Here is an 18,353-nt window from a genome sequence, read left to right as displayed (position 1 = left end):
AGAGCCAGTACCTATAGGCAAAGAAAGCATCTCTAGAGTGTGGATCAGAGGCATATACTTTTACCTCTAAACCGTAGGGGCCAAATACAAATCATTGCTAATATTTTTGAGCACTTACTATGCACTGGGCAGTTCTAAATGCTTTATATAAAATCATCTTCAAAAAAAAAATAAATAAAATCATCTTCAAAACAACCCTGAGGTTTGTATTACAGATGAGAAAAGTGAAGAACAGAGGCTGAGAGTTTCTCAAGGCTACACAGTCCTATAGGAAGCAGGGGAACCAGGTAGACTGCCTTCAGTGCCCATGTTCTTAACCACTTTATTGTGCTGCCTGTCAGGGACATCTCAAGGAAACAGCTACTGTGTGGTCTAGCATATCCTCTTTCCACCCTGGGAACAGGCACATAAGCAACCAGTCCTGTAGCCATGTCACAGGATTTCTTACAACCTACACAACTCACCCATTCACTCACACTGCTCCCATACTTTTCTTCCCTGGAATTTTCAAATGGAGGTCCATCAGGCTCAGAGGCAGCTTAAGATCGTAAGGGTCCCTTCTCCAAGCTCAGTGAAGAGCATAAGGACAGAAAAAGAGACATAAGAGCTGGGCCTCTTTGGAGCCTAATCCAAAAGCAAGGTTTCCCCATCCTCAGTCTGGCAATCCTGATGGACTTCATTTTATCTTTTTTTTTTTTTTTTTTATGATAGGCACACAGTGAGAGAGAGAGAGGCAGAGACACAGGCAGAGGGAGAAGCAGGCTCCATGCACCGGGAGCCCGACGTGGGATTCAATCCCAGGTCTCCAGGATTGCACCCTGGGCCAAAAGCAGGCACCAAACCGCTGCGCCACCCAGGGATCCCCTGATGGACTTTAGATCCTTTTAGGACTGTTCTTCCTCCTGCCACTTGTTCCCAGGGCTGGCTGGAGCCTCAGTTCCACACAAACTTCCACTCATCCTGCCCTGCTTTGGCTGAAATGCATTCCTCTTTTTTTTTTTTTTTTTTTTAAGATTTATTTATTTATTCATGATAGACATAGAGAGAGGCAGAGGGAGAAGCAGGCTCCATGCAGGGACCCCGATGCAGGACTCAATCCCGGGACTCCAGGATTGTGCCCTGGGCCAAAGGCAGGCGCCAAACTGCTGAGCCACCCAGGGATCCCCTGAAATGCATTCCTCTTATCTCTAGAGTAAGCCATTCCTTAAAGGGGAAAGAGTAGCGGCTAAATTTGCTAAACATGGAATCGTGTTCTCTTTCCCACCTCATCCAAAGGGTTGCTTGGAGCTTGACCTTGCTGAACCTCAGTTTCCTTCTCTGTAAAAGTCAGGGAAACCATTCCTCTCCTGTGTCCTGGGCTGATAGCTGTGTGAGGACAGAGTGAGTTTGGTAAGAGGAAAGAGCTTTATACACTATAAGGCACTAAGTGAGCAGCAAGGATTTCTGGCCCCTAGATATCTAAAAGCTGTGTGTGTATCATCTTCCACCCACCCACAATCACAGGCATAGCCGGGGTACCACCAATGGTCTCTGTCCACAGTGCTGAAGTCACTGAGACAGCTGGGGATCTTCGGTCTCTCTTTTCTTTTTTTGGTAATATACTAATTTATTCATATATACATTCACTTTACATTATTACATTTTAACATTCATCAAAACCAAAATATGGAATGCTTCATGAATTTGCATGTCATCCTTGTGCAGGGGCCATGCTAATCTTCTCTATATGGTTCCAATTTTAGCATATGTGCTGCAAAGCAAGCACTTCAGTCCCTCCTGTCCCACCTTTAAGTAAATACAAATGCAGAGATTTCCAAGCCCAAGGATTGTTCTAAAATGCAGAAGGTATTGCAAAAACGTTTGTTTTATTTCAAGTATCTTTGTTTTTAAAATAAAGAGAACACTCCTTTCAAAATCGTAACATTTGGGCAGTTGTACAAATGGGAAGATGGATCCAGCAGCTCAGGAAGAGGAGGGTATAGTCTTCATTTGATATGGAGAAACAGTATGAGGTAGCTACCAAAAAACTGATGTAACATGAGGCTATGTAGGAAGAAGTTCAGAGTCAGATGAGAGAGGCAGGCTGGCTCATTTGCACACTGCACCAGCACTCCTGAAAAAAAGCTAATCAAAGCCAGGCACCATGAACTGAAATCCAGCCAAAGGAGCATGGTCTTAGGGGCTAGAATGGAAAAAGGCAGAGGAGGAACCCATGAAGGCCTGAGAAGTGTCTCACTCTAGAGAGGAGCAGACTTGAGGTATGCAGATGACTGATGTCTGACAGATGGGACTGATGAGGCCAATGTGACCTCAAGGACAAAGTTAAGACCAAAGGTGGAGGAGAGGCAGATTTTTGCTCAATAGGACCAAAAGTTAACTGGATTCCAGGGAAGGTAGTGAAGCTGTATAAGCATATGACACAAATGCTGAGTTGAGAATGGGATGCCTTATCAGGTATACAGTCCTCTTGAGATCTGTGATGCCTGTAAATGGTTAAGCACCTTCTAGTGCCTGCCCAGCCTTGAGCCCAGCTGAGCTAGAGGCAGATTCAAGATTGTACAGACCCACATGACCACAAAACAGTAGAATAACTGGGTCGGAAAACTTAATGTCTTTAGTTCTACCTCATAGACTGACTGTTGTGCCTCTGGCTCTAGGTCCTGATCTGAGAGAAAAGAGCCAAGGTCCCAAGACACCTGATAACTTCCCAGATGAGCTCTGGAAAGCTTGCCTCTAGAACCTGATGTTGCACGCCCTCTGCTGGTCATTTCTAGCACTATCTTCTCACTTCCAAGGCAAGAAATAACCCCTTTGAACACCTAGGGTACTGGCCAGTGGAGGTTTAGAACAAGGTGAGTACAAGGGAGTACTGTGGTCAGTGTCCAGTCAGCAGACAGGATCAGAACTGAATCTTTAGTTGAATTCAAGTAATATTAGGGCTCATCCATGTCTAGAAGGGCTTAGGCTAAGGCTGAGTTTGGGGAACTGTCTGGTCTAGGACTAAGGCCAAGGTTAGTGTCTCAGGCTGAGGTCAAAGTTGGTACCCAGAGTGGAACCGAATTCTGGGTCCAAGTGCCAGCCTGAAGTATGTATCGAGGTGACTCCTCAGGAAGGAGTCAGTCTGCATTCAGGGTCCCTGTAACATTCCTGTACTAGATGGAAACATCAGGTAATAAGCACCAGCCACGGAGAACTCAAGCAGAGACATCGCTACAGGAGAAGTATAAGGGTTGGGGGACAGAATGAAGTAGTAATTTCTAAGGGCCTCCCAACCTAAAGATGGTAATGGGCAAGCTTGAGCCATAGTGTCTCCTCAGAAGGTGGAACCCTGTATTCTAGCTGGAACTTCCTGTCAAAGCTTCCCCCACCCCAACAATAGTATTGCCACATACAAGTCATAGGTACAATTTGGGAACAGGAGAGGTCCAAGGACCAGTCCTGTCACTGCAGAGAGCTGGTGGCTGTGGGAGTAGTCTCCCCTCCCCTTCTCTGTTTCCACTGGCAACAGGGCCTACCAGCCTCCCACACCCAGATCTTAGCAACCGTGGGAGCCCCTGGCAACTGCTGCCATGGCAACAAGTCAGAGAACTAAGAATGGGCTTGGGGGGGGAGCACTTCCTCTGGAGACTTCAGGATATGTGCAAGATAGGGGGCTCCCCCTCCCATACACAGTCTGGGAGGGAACATGTGCTCCTGTCTAAACACCTCCTCACTGGCACCCACCCCTACCCCTGCCCCCGGGTTCCGGTTCTCTCAGGGTGAGAAAATGAGGGACACCTAGGGTTATGACGTCTCTATAGGAAGGGAGGGGAACGCAGGTGTTCAGAACTTACAGGATCACAGATTCATGCACACACTGGCAGTCAACATGTCAACATCCATGAAGCTGTTCATCACATAGACACAGACCTACACAGTCATTTAATCACACATGTATACTAACACAAAAATCACATATACAACAAATAATACAGAATCAGACATACTACCACACAAAAATATCACACAGATACACTCTCACTTCCAAATCATATTACAGATGTAACAGTACAAATAATTCCCAGACTTGAACATCAGATGCACTCACACATCCAGATATCTGTGAACACACAGAATAATGGTTAACTTTGCCAAGCAGTAACTACATACCAAGCTCAAAACTAGGTTCATTGCATGTGATACCTTAATTAACCCTTACAACAACTCTATGAGGTACAGAGCTGTACCTATGATACAAAGAAAGATATGAGGCAGAGATTTGGCAAGTAATCTCACTAGGTCAACAGAGCCTACATTCTTACACCTATGCCACACTGTGCACACCTGCTTCCTAACCACACTCTGCTTCCTAACCCACCCAGGGCAACATGACACAGGGTGGCAATAGACAACCCAGCAGACAATGGAATCCATGCTATCAGCACCTGAAGGCTGGCCCTGCACGCCACCCCCCAAGGCCTAAGCCCACAATACAGCATCAGCAGGGACCAGGTAAGGGCCAGTGACTAAATCCCCTGCCTCCGTGTTGGCACAGGCAAGGCTGGAGGAGGCAAAATAGACAGAACTGAAATAGGAAGAAGTAGAGCCACCCACAGCCCAGGCCCCCATCAGTCTGGAGGTGGCAGAGTGAGATCCCCCAGATCCAAGTAGCTAGCACTTGTCCTGGGCCCATTCATCCTACCGTGGCCATCTCCATGTCACACTAATATTCCACTCCCTCATCATCCCATCTCCCTTCCCTTCTAGTCTTTGTTCCCCCACTTCTCCCACCCTTCTCAAACCTCCTCCTTACCTCCTACTCTCTCTCCCCTCCCCTCTTCTTCCCACCCCCTCACCCCATCTTCCTTCCTCCTCTCCTCACTTACCTCATCCCACCTTTTCTTCATCCTCTCCTTACCCCACATCCTTTCCTCACTTCACAGTTCACACCCCTTTACACTTGGGATCCCGTCAGTGAGTACTAGAAAGAAGGCAGATAATGGAGAACATGCAGGCCTGACCTCAGGAACCCCTAGATCTCTGTCCTGCTCTCCTCTGCTCTGAGGCCGAGATACTGATGTCTGCCAAGCCTCAGTTTCCAGATCTATCCAGATTGCATGATCTCATGGATGTCCAAACTGTTTCTGGGAAATGGCAAAGAAAGAGAGGTGAGAGTTTCTGCCCTGGCCCTTCCTTTGTCCTCAAACCCCCCCAAGAACTCCTTCTTCCTCCTCACCCCCGGATAACCCCCTCCACACCCCCGTTCCCTGTAGCACAGATGGGCCTGGGAGACAGTGACGTGGGCGCCAGGCACCGTGTCTGCTCAAGCGTCGGCTTCCGCTGGCTACCGCCTCCGCAGCCCTGCCTGCTCTGAACAACGGGGACACTGGGGCTGAGATTTAATAGGGGAGAGAGGGGGTTGGGACTTGGAGATAGGACATTCTGAGTGTGTTAAGGAAATCATGTGGACCTGAGATGAAGGGTTAAAGGGGGCAGTTAGCATAGGGGAGACCATAGGAATAGATAACAGATTAAGAAAAAAAAGACAGAAGATGGGGGAGGGGAGTAGGCAGAAGATCAGACCCAGCTACGAAGATGGGGAAGAGAGGGTGGGCTAACATTTGGGAAATCAAGGGGGAAGTAGGATGAAGGGTTACAGAGAGAACATTAATGAGGATTGTGGGGGTTCCTTCGGAGGGGCTGCTCACAAGGGAGCTGGGATGAGGGGATTATACCGACACGAAGAGGAGACTCACAAAGGGAATTAGGACGTGCTAACCCTGGGGAGAAGTACCAGGTTACAAAGGAGAAAGCGGAAAGGTGCTTAAATTCTGCATGTCTAGTGGGGTCTGTTTTGTTAGGTCACCTCAGGTCAATTCCGGGTCAAGATAAGGTAAAGCCGAATCAGGTCTAGTGGAGGTCGACCCACGGCTCCGATGGAAGGCAGGTAAGTAGGGGGTGGCCTTCTGACCCTGGTCGAGGGACTAACACCTCCCAAAGGGCACTATTCTCTCCCCGACCCTCCTACGTGGAGAAAGGAAAGAATGCCCAGAGTCACCGCCAACTGGTAGGCAGTTTTCCTTTAAGGCTGCCTTTGACGTTACACAGGTTCCAGAAGATTCTCCCGGGATTCGAGCGGTGGCCAGTACGTCCCACCTTCTCAAACCCGAGATTGGACTAATATAGTTGCCCCCAGTCTCGGGTCTGAGCCCCACAGACCAACCAATAAAATCAAAGGGCGCGTAGCGTTGCCGCCCTCTGTCCCTCTCACCAATGACGCGACGAGCTAGCGAAGAGGTGTGGTTGACTGATCCCCAGGTGCACCAATCAGACCGACACCAATCGCTGCCGGAATGTGTGCGCGTGTGGCCGGGTGACGGGGGCGGAGAATGGGCGGCTATCACCAAGGCACTCGTTGAAGGCTGTCCAATTACAGAGGACGCTGAGCTGAGTGACGGGCAGAGCGCGCAATGGGTGGCGCGGAGGCGGAGCCGTGGGGGCGGGTTCCCCGGCCCGCTGTCTGCGGCCGGCGGGCAGGCGACTCCTGTCCCGAGTGGAGGCGGCGGAGCCGGAGCCAGGGGAGGGGGCAGCGGCTGTGTGACGGACCGCGGTGGCGCCCGCAGCTCCTCACTGGTGAGGGCACCGAGCCAGGACCCAGGGGGCGCGGGGGCGTCGCGAAGCCGGGGGTCCTGGTGCAGGGGGTGGGGGAGACCGGGGAGGCGGCGGGGCACTGGAGGCCCACCGTTCCTTGTGCCGCGGTGGTGCGGGGACTGGGGTCTGCAAGGTGCTCGAGGTCTGCGACCCTCTAACAGGGCAGCCAGCGCCTGAGCTGGGGGAGGGTCGGGCCGGGTCGGGTCGGATTGGGTTCCGCGGGCGGAGGCGTTTCTGAGCCAGCCCAGCCCGTCAGCGCCGGTGACATCACCGACCACCCTCCCCCGCCCGAGCCCCCTCCCCTCCCTTTCCCTCCTCTCCTCGCCGCGCCTTTTGTCCCGGGCAGCTCGGCTCTGCCCCGCCCCTCCCCGCCCATCTGCGAGGGAGGAGACTCCGGGTCAGTGACTTCATTGAGTAGGTTCTTGGGGATTGGGGTCGGATCCTCCCCGGAGAGAGAGAGACGCGAGAGGAACTCACTGCCTCTCAGGCTCTCACAGTCACACCTGTCACAGGTACACAGGCTGCCACTCGCAAGCACACGCTTGCCACTGCCAGCTTTACTGTCACACTGCCATACAGCCATTCATACAGACATTGCTGCACCTGAGAGCAGGTGGCCGCTGGACCCTATTCCTTCACTCTCCACACCTGGGGATCAGGTCTAGCTCCTGTTGCACCGGACAGGCCTTGCTGGGCAAGTGCCTCTGACAACCTGAGGAGGTGGCCTCCAGAGCTGCAGCTTTCCAAGCAGGCTCCAGTGGAGCGATCAGAGGTGAGGGGCTGGGCTGGGCATGTTTAAGCGCACAGTGCTCTCCTGCCCATCCCCAGCAGCACCCCCACTACAGGCCCGAGGAGCTTTCCGGAGCTTCCCACACTTCTGGGGAGAAGACTTCTTAGCCAGCTTGATGTTTAAAATTCAGCTGGAGCCCTTAAAACTTCGAGCGTGGACGCTGAATGGGTTTGTAAAGTTCCGGTAAGTCCCTCTGGAGAAGGGCACTCATATCCCCACCACCGTCCCATCCTCCACATCACATCCCCTCCATTGCCTACCATGTCATCCTCATCTCATCCCCATTACATGTGAGAGCCCCCCCCTTCCACCTCACCCTTACCTTTGAATGAACTGTACCCGTCATTCAGTTCCCATACCAAACCCTTCAGGCATCCATCCATTTCCCACAAACATCATTATTTCAACTCTCTGCATCTCTTTCAATCCATCGGTAACCCATTTTCCACCTCAGCCGTCTCCATCTGTCATCCCTTGTCCCTTCCACCAGTACTTCATTTTCTGTGTCAACCATCCCCCTCCCTTTACAGGCCTTCTTGCTATTTCGCATTTTCCATTCCTGCCTCGACATGTTAATGTTCTTCTCCATCCAAGGCAGTGCCATGCCATGGGGCTCCTTTGTCATTCCAACACGTGGCTTGTGGGTATGGGGAGGGAGGGAGAGAGGGAGGAGAGGAGGAGGGAAAAGGCAATTCCTGAAAGAGCTTGCCCTGTCTGTGGAGACAAGGGAATTGTAGATATAGAACGGTTATCAGGTGAGTGCCAGGAAGGAAGCTGGCCTGACAGGAGGGTAACACAGGGACAGCAGGAGGATGCTGGGAGCACTGGCAAGCTGTTCTGCTTGCCCTCTGCCTAGAAGCTGCTGTGGTTCTCTGGGGGCACCTTCATGGTATACCAGGGTTCCTTCCCAGCCCTGGGGTGGGGGGAGACGGTGTGGGCCGAGGCAGAAATGGCAGACCACCCCCAGTTCCCTCTCAGACGGCTTTTACCGTTGCTTCCGAAAATGGCTGCCCACCCCCAGATGCTCTTCTCTCACTTTTCCAACCCCAGCTTCCCCCACCAGGCGTGACATGCTGGTAGGGGGAGAAGGGGGAGGACCTGCCTTTATGGAGCCTTCTCTTCATCAGAGCGAGGTGACTCCCAGAACCATGAGTCAACTAAGCCACCTGCAACAGGCCCTGTGGGGGCAGCAGCTAAGGCCATTGTCTCTGTCTTCCTGGGGCCCTACAGCCTCCCCTTCCCCATGACATCCCCCACTCCTGCTGGGAAACCCTGCACACCTCACAGTCAGAGGCAGGAAAGCAGGCCTCAGCTGTGGCTGCCAGCCCAGGACATTGCTAGAAAGACTCTGGTTTTTCTGGGCTTTGGTAGGGGTTGGCTAAGCCTCTGAAGGGCTAGAGGATGGCTTCTGGCCATCTCCCCAAATAGCCCAACTACAGGAAAGTCCCCTTCCCTTCATACCCACCACAGAGGCAGTGGTGAAGAGATTGGCATGGAAGAATTAGGACCCTATGCTTCTCCCCCACAAAACAAATGCCCCTGCATCCAGCTTAGAAAGAACTGTATCAGAGGAGTGTGGATCTGGCCCTGGGCCAGATCCTAACCACCCGACAGGTGAGCAGGAGGGACTGGTAGGGAAGGTATGAAGGAAATGTTGACTAGTGCCTAATTGTTCTAACAACTAAGATTAAGAAAGACCCTGTGCCCAGGATGCTTTTTTTCACTAATACTAGTGTTCAGAAGGCATAGATATGTCTTCGTACACACACATGTGTAGATGGTGGGAAGTGAGTAAAGGGAACTGTTGCCCTGTTTGGAAAAAGGACAGTGTCGCCCCCTACTAATGAGGGAGTTAGAAACAGCACTTTCCAAAGGCTGTGAGTCATCCCCTGGTCTGAGTCACACGTGAGGCTTAGCAGAGTCTGGGGAGCAGGAATAAGGAGACCTGGGGTCTTCACTAGCAGAGAGAACTCCAGGCACCAACACCCTGACTCAGCCTGGCTGGCCAGGACAGCTGGCTAAAGACCCAGACCTGTCCCTAGTCTTGGGCCACTGCCCCAGCTGCCCTTAGTCTGGGCATCATGCCTGAGGCATGGCGTAAAAGACCACGACGCTCAGGTGACATCACCCAGCACACTGATCTCTGCCAGCTTCTATGTGTGGGCCTGTCAGTCCATGGTGCCACTTCATGCAGCAGGGCTCTCAGGGGTCCTCAGCCTGGCCCCAGGAACTGGGCCTTAGCCTAGCCCCCAGGAGGCCACAGCCCCCAGTTTCCTGCTGGGAAAATCCAGGAGCTGACAAAAGATTCACAGAATCCTAGAATGTCAGAGCTGGAAGAGATCATCTAGTCCAAACCTTTCATTTCATTGATGGGGAGACAGAGGCCTACAGAACAGGCATGACCTGCTGAAAATCACAGTGAGTCACTTAGGGATTGCAGGATCATCAGGAGCAGGGCTGGGTCAGGAGGGAACAGGGAATTCAAGGACTGGCCCTGGGTTTCTTTCAGAAACAAGGAGACAAGTGCCGGTCCAGTGGCTGTAATGGGAAAGGATTATTACAAGATTCTTGGGATCCCATCGGGAGCCAACGAGGATGAGATCAAGAAAGCCTATCGGAAGATGGCCTTGAAGTACCATCCAGACAAGAACAAAGAACCCAATGCTGAGGAGAAGTTTAAGGAGATTGCAGAAGCCTATGATGTGCTGAGTGACCCTAAGAAACGGGGCCTGTATGACCAGTATGGGGAGGAAGGTAAGAGGGCAGTGCTCCAGCCTGATACTGGACCCCTGTCCTTGTCTGGGGTGCCGGGTGGCCCAGTTCTCAGAGCAGGCAACTGGAGGCTGAGTAGGGGGTGAGGGGAGGCAAGTGTTCTCAGCGCCTACACCCAGAGGAGAGAAGAGACCACCCACTACCCAGCCTTGGCTTACCATAGTTACCCCTGCTTCTCTCTGCCCCTCTCTCTCCTCAAATTCAAGCCTTAGAGACATCTGAAGTCAGAACTGGAGGCCTTCCCCCTCCCAACTTTCCCTCCCAGCCTTATTAGTCCAGCCTGAAGTCCCTGCTGCTTCATTGGCTGATGGGGAAGGTTAGGCAAAAGGAGCTTGTGGCTTGGCTGTCTGAGGACAGAGCATTTACATTCATCAGCATAAAAGTTTGGCCCTTAAGCAGCCTGGGAATTAACCACTGGAGCTCTGGGAGACAGAGATGATCTTCCCCTTCCCTGCCCACTTCAGACCGGCAGGCAGAACAGAGGGGGAGTCTGCCTCCTGAGGAAGTGGCAGGGATCCAAGGACAGAAGGAACCGCTGCTGGCATCTTGCCCCCCTCCCTGAGGTAGCTGGTGGCCATGCACAGGGTGGCAGGAAAGGCCCAAATAAAGCCTCTGAGAGGGTGGCCCCTCCCAGTACATCCCACAGGCATGATGTAGCTGCTAATTCTGGGCCTGCCCCTCAGGGCCGCCTGCCACCCGCCAGCCACAGGCACCTGTCAGGCTATATTAAGAGACGTTGCCACAGCTGAGGACTCTCCTTCCTAAGAGGAACTGTCCTTCCTGCCCAGCAGCATCTACCTTTCTTCCACATTCTCCTCCTCAGTCTTCCCGCTCCAGCCTCAAAACTAGATATGTACTAGACCTGCTGCAGAGTAGATAGGTGCTCAAGAGAGTGTTCTTTTCCTGTCCTCCTTGCTTTGTGTCCTGCGCTATCCTCTGCATGCCCCAGTCCTCCCAACCCCCTGTTCTTAATCTCCGCACCGCTAGTTCCTTCAGCTTTTCCCTGCTCACCTACTAGACTTGCCAACTCCCAGACTCACAGACATCTGCTGGAATCCCCAGTATGCTCTCAGCTAAGACATTCTTCTCTCTGGAGTGGAGGGGTGGGAGCTGAACCGGTGGGAAGAGGGAAGCAGTGCAGACACCATGCCACCGTGTGACCTGTCTGGGAATTGCACTCTGTTCTCCACTTAGCCTCACCTTCCCTGGCTGGAGAACTACCCAGAAACTTTACCCCTTCCACATGACCAAGCCTAAGTGAAGGACAAAGCTCAGCCCCTAGGCCCAGACACTGGGTTCTAACATCGATCTACATCCCAGGAGGTCCCCAAGGAATGCAACACAACCTTAAGGAGAAACCCAGGGCTCTGGGAAGGAGAAGCAGCCTTGAAAATGTGGGCTCTATTTCTCACTGCCCTGCCCCCTCCCCAACAGCCAGCTGGAAGGGTTGTGCACATAGACTCTCCATGCAACCCTGGCTGGGGACAAGTTGTTCCCAGCTGGGGAAAGGGGGTGGTAGTGATACAACAGGAATCCCTACAGAGAAGTTACCCCCTCCTGTTGTTATGGGCCAGCCTCCCTCTTTCCCTGAGCTCTGCCAAGCTTCTTGAAGTCACCTGATAATCAGATCTTCAATAAAAGGAAAAAACAGACCCTGAGTCTTAGGAGAGGGATGAAAAGGCAGCTGCTACAAGTCTCTGAACTGCCTGCCACTTGGCCTCTCTAATGAAACCCAAATCCATCCTTGTGGTCCCAGGAAATAAGAGGTTAATTCAATTTAGACCGAGACTTCCCTGGTCAATTGAAATCCTAGATAAAAAGCCTCAAAGAAAAGAGTCCCTTCCCTTAGTCTGGGTCCCACCCCTGAGTCTACATATTCTAAATAATTTCTCAGTGTTAACACCTCCCTCACTCCTCCCCACACCCCTCCCCCTCACCACCACTCCCATTCCCCCACTCCTGGCTTGGTGGAGGAGGTCGGCTTGGTGGAGGAGGTCGCAGGTAGGGGGTAGGGGATGAAGGCTGCCTCTAGCAATCTGATGAGCTCCTTAGGACCTGACTTGAGAGAGAGCAGCTAGGGCTACCACCTGCAACGTGCCAGTGCATTCATGCATTTTGGTTGCTCTGACATTAGGTATGGGGTGTAGGGCTTGGTGTTATTTAAGTCCAAGAAGCTCTATTCCCATTGTATTCTCCATCTGTCCAGTGTGTGAATGGCATCCCGGAGTATATAATGCCATGAGCTCTGAGTGTGGAAACAAAGCATTTGAAAACTTTTTCTAGAGAAATAGCTCCTTGGGGCACCTGGGTGGCTCAGTTTGTTAAGCATCTGACTTCAGCTCTAGTCATGATCCTGAGATGGAGCCCCCTTGTCCAGTCTCCTCCACCCCTCCAGTCCTACCCTTGGATCAAGCACCCCCCCACCCCCCTGCCATAGGACTTCTAGCTCAGCAAGCTCAGCAAGGAGTCTGCTCATCCCTCTCCCTCTGTCCCTCCATTCATGGGCTCGCGTTCTCTCTCTCTCTCTCTCTCTCTCTCATAGAAATAAACAAAATCTTTCCAAAAAAATTAAGAAATAGCTCCTCATCTCCAGGCTAATGAGCTTTCCTGCTTTTCTGGACCCTCCTGATTTCTCATTTGGGTAGGAGTCAGGAAAAGGGGGGACTATACTAGAAACAGAATGAGAGTGGGCTTCCTCCTGGACTGTATCCCAACCTTATTTGGAACAGGTCACTTACTAGCTTCCTGTGTAGTTAAATCTTGTCCAGTTGCCTCTCTCTGTGTGTGTCTTTGGAGATAAATAAAGATTTGGGAGTCATGTATGACTGTAATGTGATCCCAAGCCAGCCACTCAAGGCCTTGTGAAACATCTTTGGGTCATGGGCTCATGGAGGAGACCTAGGACTGGAAGTCCTATCCTCCAAGTCTTCTACTACTTTGGCTTTTCTACCAATTGGCTAACTCAGCCTCTTTGACTCTCATGCTGTGCTTTATTATTAAACATATAATTATGAATAGAAATGAATCTTGTCAGAGATTTTTCTTACTCTATTAGGCCAGCCCTATATAGGGCAGTTAAAGGCCCATGAACTAGGAGCTAGAGGGCAGGGGGTGGGGAATGGGGTGGGGTCAAGACCAGCCACACTGTCCCTAACTTCTCCTCCCTCCAGGCCTGAAGACCGGCGGTGGTTCATCAGGTGGCTCCAGTGGCTCCTTTCACTACACCTTTCATGGGGACCCCCACGCCACCTTTGCCTCCTTCTTTGGTGGGTCCAACCCCTTCGATATCTTCTTTGCCAGCAGCCGGTCCACTAGACCCTTCAGTGGCTTTGACCCAGATGACATGGATGTGGATGAAGATGAGGATCCATTTGGCGCCTTTGGCCGCTTTGGCTTCAATGGTCTGAGTAGGGGTCCAAGGCGACCCCCAGAACCACTGTACCCTCGGCGCAAGGTGCAGGACCCACCTGTGGTGCATGAGCTGCGAGTGTCCCTGGAGGAGATCTACCACGGCTCCACCAAGCGCATGAAGATCACAAGGCGGCGCCTCAACCCTGATGGGCGAACTGTGCGCACAGAGGACAAGATCTTGCACATTGTCATCAAGCGTGGCTGGAAGGAAGGCACCAAGATCACTTTCCCCAAAGAGGGTGATGCTACACCTGACAACATCCCTGCTGATATAGTCTTTGTGCTCAAAGACAAGCCCCATGCGCACTTCCGTCGAGATGGCACCAACGTGCTCTACAGTGCCCTGATTAGCCTCAAGGAGGTAGGGCCTGGGTTGGGTTGGGTATGTGTTGGGGAGGGGAGGGATGATGGGGACATTCTTTCCTCACGTCAATCTTCCCCTCCCTTCCCACTCTACCCCACCTTTTCCTCCCTCTGCCTCATTTTCACCAGGCGCTGTGTGGCTGCACTGTGAACATTCCCACTATTGATGGCCGGGTGATCCCATTACCCTGCAATGATGTCATCAAGCCAGGCACCGTGAAGAGACTCCGTGGGGAGGGCCTTCCCTTCCCCAAAGTGCCCACCCAGCGAGGAGACCTCATTGTCGAGTTCAAAGTTCGCTTCCCAGACAGATTAACACCACAGACACGACAGATCCTTAAGCAGCACCTACCCTGTTCCTAGGCTCTGCCCCAGCCAGCCCAGAGTCTTCCACAGCAATACCCCCTACACTCACCCCACCCAATGTGCACCCAGCTTGATGTCCACTGGACACTGGCAACTTTTTCTAAAATGAAAAAAAAAAAAAAAAGCCACTGGATTTCAGGAAAATGTTCCTGTCCCTGACCCCTTTCAGAGCTGGGCTGCCTTGGGGAAGTGGGTGGGAGGTGGGGAGAGCCTAGCCCAGGCCAGGGGTTAATTTTCATGTCACTAGCTTTGAATCCAGTTCCCACTCCAGTGGCTGGAGAGTGACCTGAGTGCTACTTGAAGATACAGAGATTTCCTGTCCATGCCTGTAAATAGCATGTCCTCTTTCCCCTCTCAGCTTTGCTAATACCTCTCCTCTCCCTTCTCTTCAGTTTCCTCCTATTGGGGGAGGAAGAAGATAGAAAGGACACTGCTTTCCCACCCCCACTCCACCCCTAGGTCCACAGTGTCTAAGGTTAATGCACACATATTGACGCACACAAGCACTCACCTAGAGCTATCTGCGCCTCTCCGGAGTTGAGAAAGGAAGGGAAGGTCCGTAACCCATGAACCGGGCCATTGAGCACGAGACACTTTTCATTTGGGGCAGGAAGGTGAACAGGGCCCTTGGCAGCCTCCCAGAGAGCTCCCCTGCCCAGATCCCACAGAGCTGAAAGTTCTGTCCTCCCTGCTGCTCTCGGGAGTGTGCAAGGGTGGAGGGAGGGGAAGAGGGCGTTCTGTATTAAGGCTGAGAGGGAGGGAGCAGGGTCCATCTCCCAGCCTTCATCAGGAAGAGAAAGGGCTTTGGGGTCAGGTGGCAGCTATTCCCCACCAAGAGATTCAGGGTCACAGGTTTCTCCCCACATCTCTGAACTCAGGGCCTAGCCACCCCCAAACTTCCAAATCCCACTTTTGTGATATGTGAAGCTACTTATTTCTTACCCTTCATGGAGGCTGCGTGGGGAATTTCCAGCCCATTGATGCCTGGGTGACCCCACCCCACTCCCACAGTTGTATAAAGGTTAAATAGTGAAGGAGCTAGGGGAAGACTGCTTCAGCCAGGTCCTGGGGTGGGGTCTTTAGGTTTTCTCACTTTGACAAGCCCCTGAATGTTTTTATAGTAGTTTTTTTGTATTTTTTTGTAATGACAGTATTATGGAAAATAAATAAAGTATTTTAAAAATAAGGCATCTGAGCAGGAGCAATGAACCCGGGATGGGGGCAGGTGTGAAGTACTACTCAATTCCCACCAGGGTCCTGGTCACCTCTGAGAAATCCAAGCAGTCCCTCAATATATAAGGTGACTTGGACTCCTTCCTTCCTCTAAGCCTAGGCTCCTGGGATTTCTAAAACATAAACCCCAAACTCAGCAGAGACAGAAGATACCACTCAGCTATTAGAAGAAACGAATCTATTTAGAAAGAATAAATATCCTTTGTTATGAGAAATACAGACTATCCTCTTTGAAGGATGTGCAAGCATGAGGACTAATAGATTTTCTCTACATGGACTGGAATTTTCCTTGGAGAAAAATTTTCCTCCTAGGAGGGAATGAAGGAGGACTTTCTGGCTAACTAGAAGAGCTACAACCCCAAAGACAGAGCATGGGGCAATGGAAAGAGCTGTTAGAGGTACTTGGCATCTTGGGGCCATGCTGGCAGGGCCTGGCTGGGGATGCAGGCCCCCTGGAGGGCATGAACACTGTTACCAATCCTTAAATCTTACTAAGTTCTGGGGATGTCTGTCCTTGTCTCTGAACTACTAAGACAACTCTGATCCTTGGGGCCTGCATGCTGACTGCATGATGCACTTGCCACTTTCCTTGGATCAGGGTAAGGGGGAGCCCTGTAGTCATAGAAATGCCCATCTGTAGGCTATGCCTGGGCCTGGACTTCCTCCTGTACTGACTTTCTTCCATGTCTGAGCCCCAGATTCCTCCTCAAGATCAAACCCACAAGGACCATGCCCTCCTAAACTTCAGTGTCCACAATGTCATGAAGACATCTCTGCCTTCACCTGGGCCTAGCCTCCATACAGAGCCTAACACTAACTAAGCTTTATTGAAAGGAATTTCTGCCCTTGCCTTTTCTCCTGGTATGATGCCAGTGAAAAAGCTTCTCATCCTTTTACCTAAGGTACTTTTGAAAGGAGCCTGTTCTTTCCACTGCAGAAACCAAGAGGTCTTGCTCACAAAAATGTCTGCTAATTTCCTGGCCTGAGCAGGAAGATCCCCAATCCTGCATCCACTACTCTGTGCTTTCTTGTTCTGGATCCCCTAGGTTGTTCCTCTCTTCACTTGGGACTAAATTATTGTCCTGGCTCTTTCCTGAGGCCTGAAGCTTTGGGATCCAGGTCTGCTGAGCCAGACTACTTGCTTTGGCTTTAGTGTGTACCTGTAAGACCCAGGAAACTGTTGTATCTCCATTGAGCATCTGGGGATGGGCCTATAAGTCCTTAAAAGCCAGGCTATCTAAGGCCAGGGACACTCCCATGAGAAAGCCGTGAAGTTGACTCTGCAACTCTACCTGCAATTTGAACCTTTCCCTTCTTAGAGGTTGCATATGGGATTTGTGGTCCTCTGATGCCTGTGTAACCCTATACACACACATACACACACACACATGCGAGTGTGTCCCTACCTACATAAAAAGTCAAGATGGTAAAAGAGCTAAGGGAAAGACTAGTTCAGCCAGGCCTGGGCAGTGGGGTCTTTACTCACTTTGAGAAGCCCCTGAATCATTTTACACACATGTGTATGTGGGTGTGTATGAGAGTAACATATTCTTTAAGGGTTGGCCATTCTGAATCTTGGGTAACCATCACTCTTGGTGGTAGGGGCCATTCCTTGGTCACTGGAGCTCCTGGGTGATTCAGTTGGTTAAGCATCTGCCTTCAGCTCAGGTCATGATCCCAGGGTCCTGGGATAGAATCCCACATCAGGCCCCCTGTTCATCGAGGAGTCTGCTTCTCCCTCTCCCTCTGCCTCTTCCTCCTGCTTGTGCTCGCTCTCTCTCTCAATTTAATAAAATCTTAAAAAAAAAAAAAAAAAAGAGCTAAGCAACCTTGGCTTAGCCATCTCTAAAACAAGGGTAGCGGAGAGAGAAAAGTAGACCAGGGAAGAAAACATGACTGGGTCTCTATCAACCTAACAGTTTCATGGATTCAAAGACCTGGCAAGGTAAGCTCTACCTCTACCATACCAGGAACTATATAACCTGGGCTTCCTAGTGCTTATCTAATGCCTAGATCAAGGAAGGGAATTTTCCAAGAGATATTCAGGCAGTGTTCCTGAATCATTGAGGGTACCAAATTTCCAGCTTCCAAGCAGCTGTAAGACTTCTCAGGAGGGGGCAATGTATAATTGGCAGCAAGCCATGAGCAGTACACACCTATAGGGATCCCACTATGATATACCTGCCCCAGCTTCTTGTCCAAGTAAACCAATGCATTTTCCAGTTGCTTCCAGTCTAGGTTCTCTTTTGAACACATTAATGAAACACTTTCATGCCAATACTCTGAGTGACTCAACAAGTCATTTTTTATCTCCTCTACAGAACCAATCCCCAAAGCCTTCACTAGGTAGATTTCTGAATTCCTGGATAGGTAAGAATTCTTGATAGGTCTTTTCTCAGACTATGCCTCACTTCTTCCCTTAGTCATTCCCTGACAGGAACTTTGCAGGCCCCTCACATAGAAACATCCTGGATGTTACAATCCAATCTTTCTTAGATCCTTCCTACTTTAGCTCATAAACACAGAGGGCTGTGAAAGTCTATGAGTGTTCCTTAGCTGAGATTTGTCTGTTGGTTGCCATGAGGCTGCATCATTACCAGAGATTCTTGGGTCCTGTAAGCCAAGTCCCACAATGTCACATGGGACTCTTTCAGAGGTGGTGCTCTCATTTGTTCCAAATATTATTACTTATAGGAAATTCTCTAGGAATAATGGAAACTGGCACATAGGCATGGGAGGCTAGGCTATACTAAAAAGATTAAAACTCACAAATTTTCACACTACTTCT

General features: G+C 51.0%; 1 protein-coding gene and 1 non-coding gene across 8 annotated transcripts; one reads left to right on the top strand and one right to left on the bottom strand.

Moving 5' to 3' along the window:
• Positions 1 to 1,659: 1,659 nt before the first annotated feature.
• On the bottom strand, positions 1,660 to 1,765 carry LOC112930897 (U6 spliceosomal RNA). The gene has a single exon (XR_003237230.1). It is a non-coding gene; the product is annotated as a U6 spliceosomal RNA (small nuclear RNA).
• Positions 1,766 to 6,236: 4,471 nt separating this feature from the next.
• Positions 6,237 to 15,518, top strand: DNAJB5 (DnaJ heat shock protein family (Hsp40) member B5). 7 transcript variants are annotated; one of them, XM_026013171.2, is made up of 5 exons: positions 6,237 to 6,612; positions 7,462 to 7,603; positions 9,930 to 10,174; positions 13,363 to 13,964; positions 14,096 to 15,518. In XM_026013171.2, the coding sequence occupies exons 1-5, from the start codon at positions 6,450 to 6,452 to the stop codon at positions 14,327 to 14,329; spliced, it is 1,386 nt and encodes a 461-aa protein (XP_025868956.1). In that variant the 5' UTR covers positions 6,237 to 6,449; the 3' UTR covers positions 14,330 to 15,518. The 7 variants fall into 7 exon arrangements, with proteins under 7 accessions (XP_025868956.1, XP_025868954.1, XP_072584145.1 ...); XM_026013169.2 differs by having other exon boundaries at positions 7,459 to 7,603; XM_072728043.1 differs by lacking the exon at positions 7,462 to 7,603 and adding an exon at positions 7,290 to 7,402 and having other exon boundaries at positions 6,487 to 6,612.
• The last annotated feature ends 2,835 nt before the right edge of the window (positions 15,519 to 18,353 follow it).

The sequence above is a fragment of the Vulpes vulpes genome, chromosome 12 (assembly GCF_048418805.1).
Source record: "Vulpes vulpes isolate BD-2025 chromosome 12, VulVul3, whole genome shotgun sequence".
In the NCBI taxonomy this organism is placed as follows: domain Eukaryota; kingdom Metazoa; phylum Chordata; class Mammalia; order Carnivora; family Canidae; genus Vulpes; species Vulpes vulpes.
Note: the sequence above shows the minus strand (reverse complement) of the source record. Positions and strands in the feature narration are given on the sequence as shown.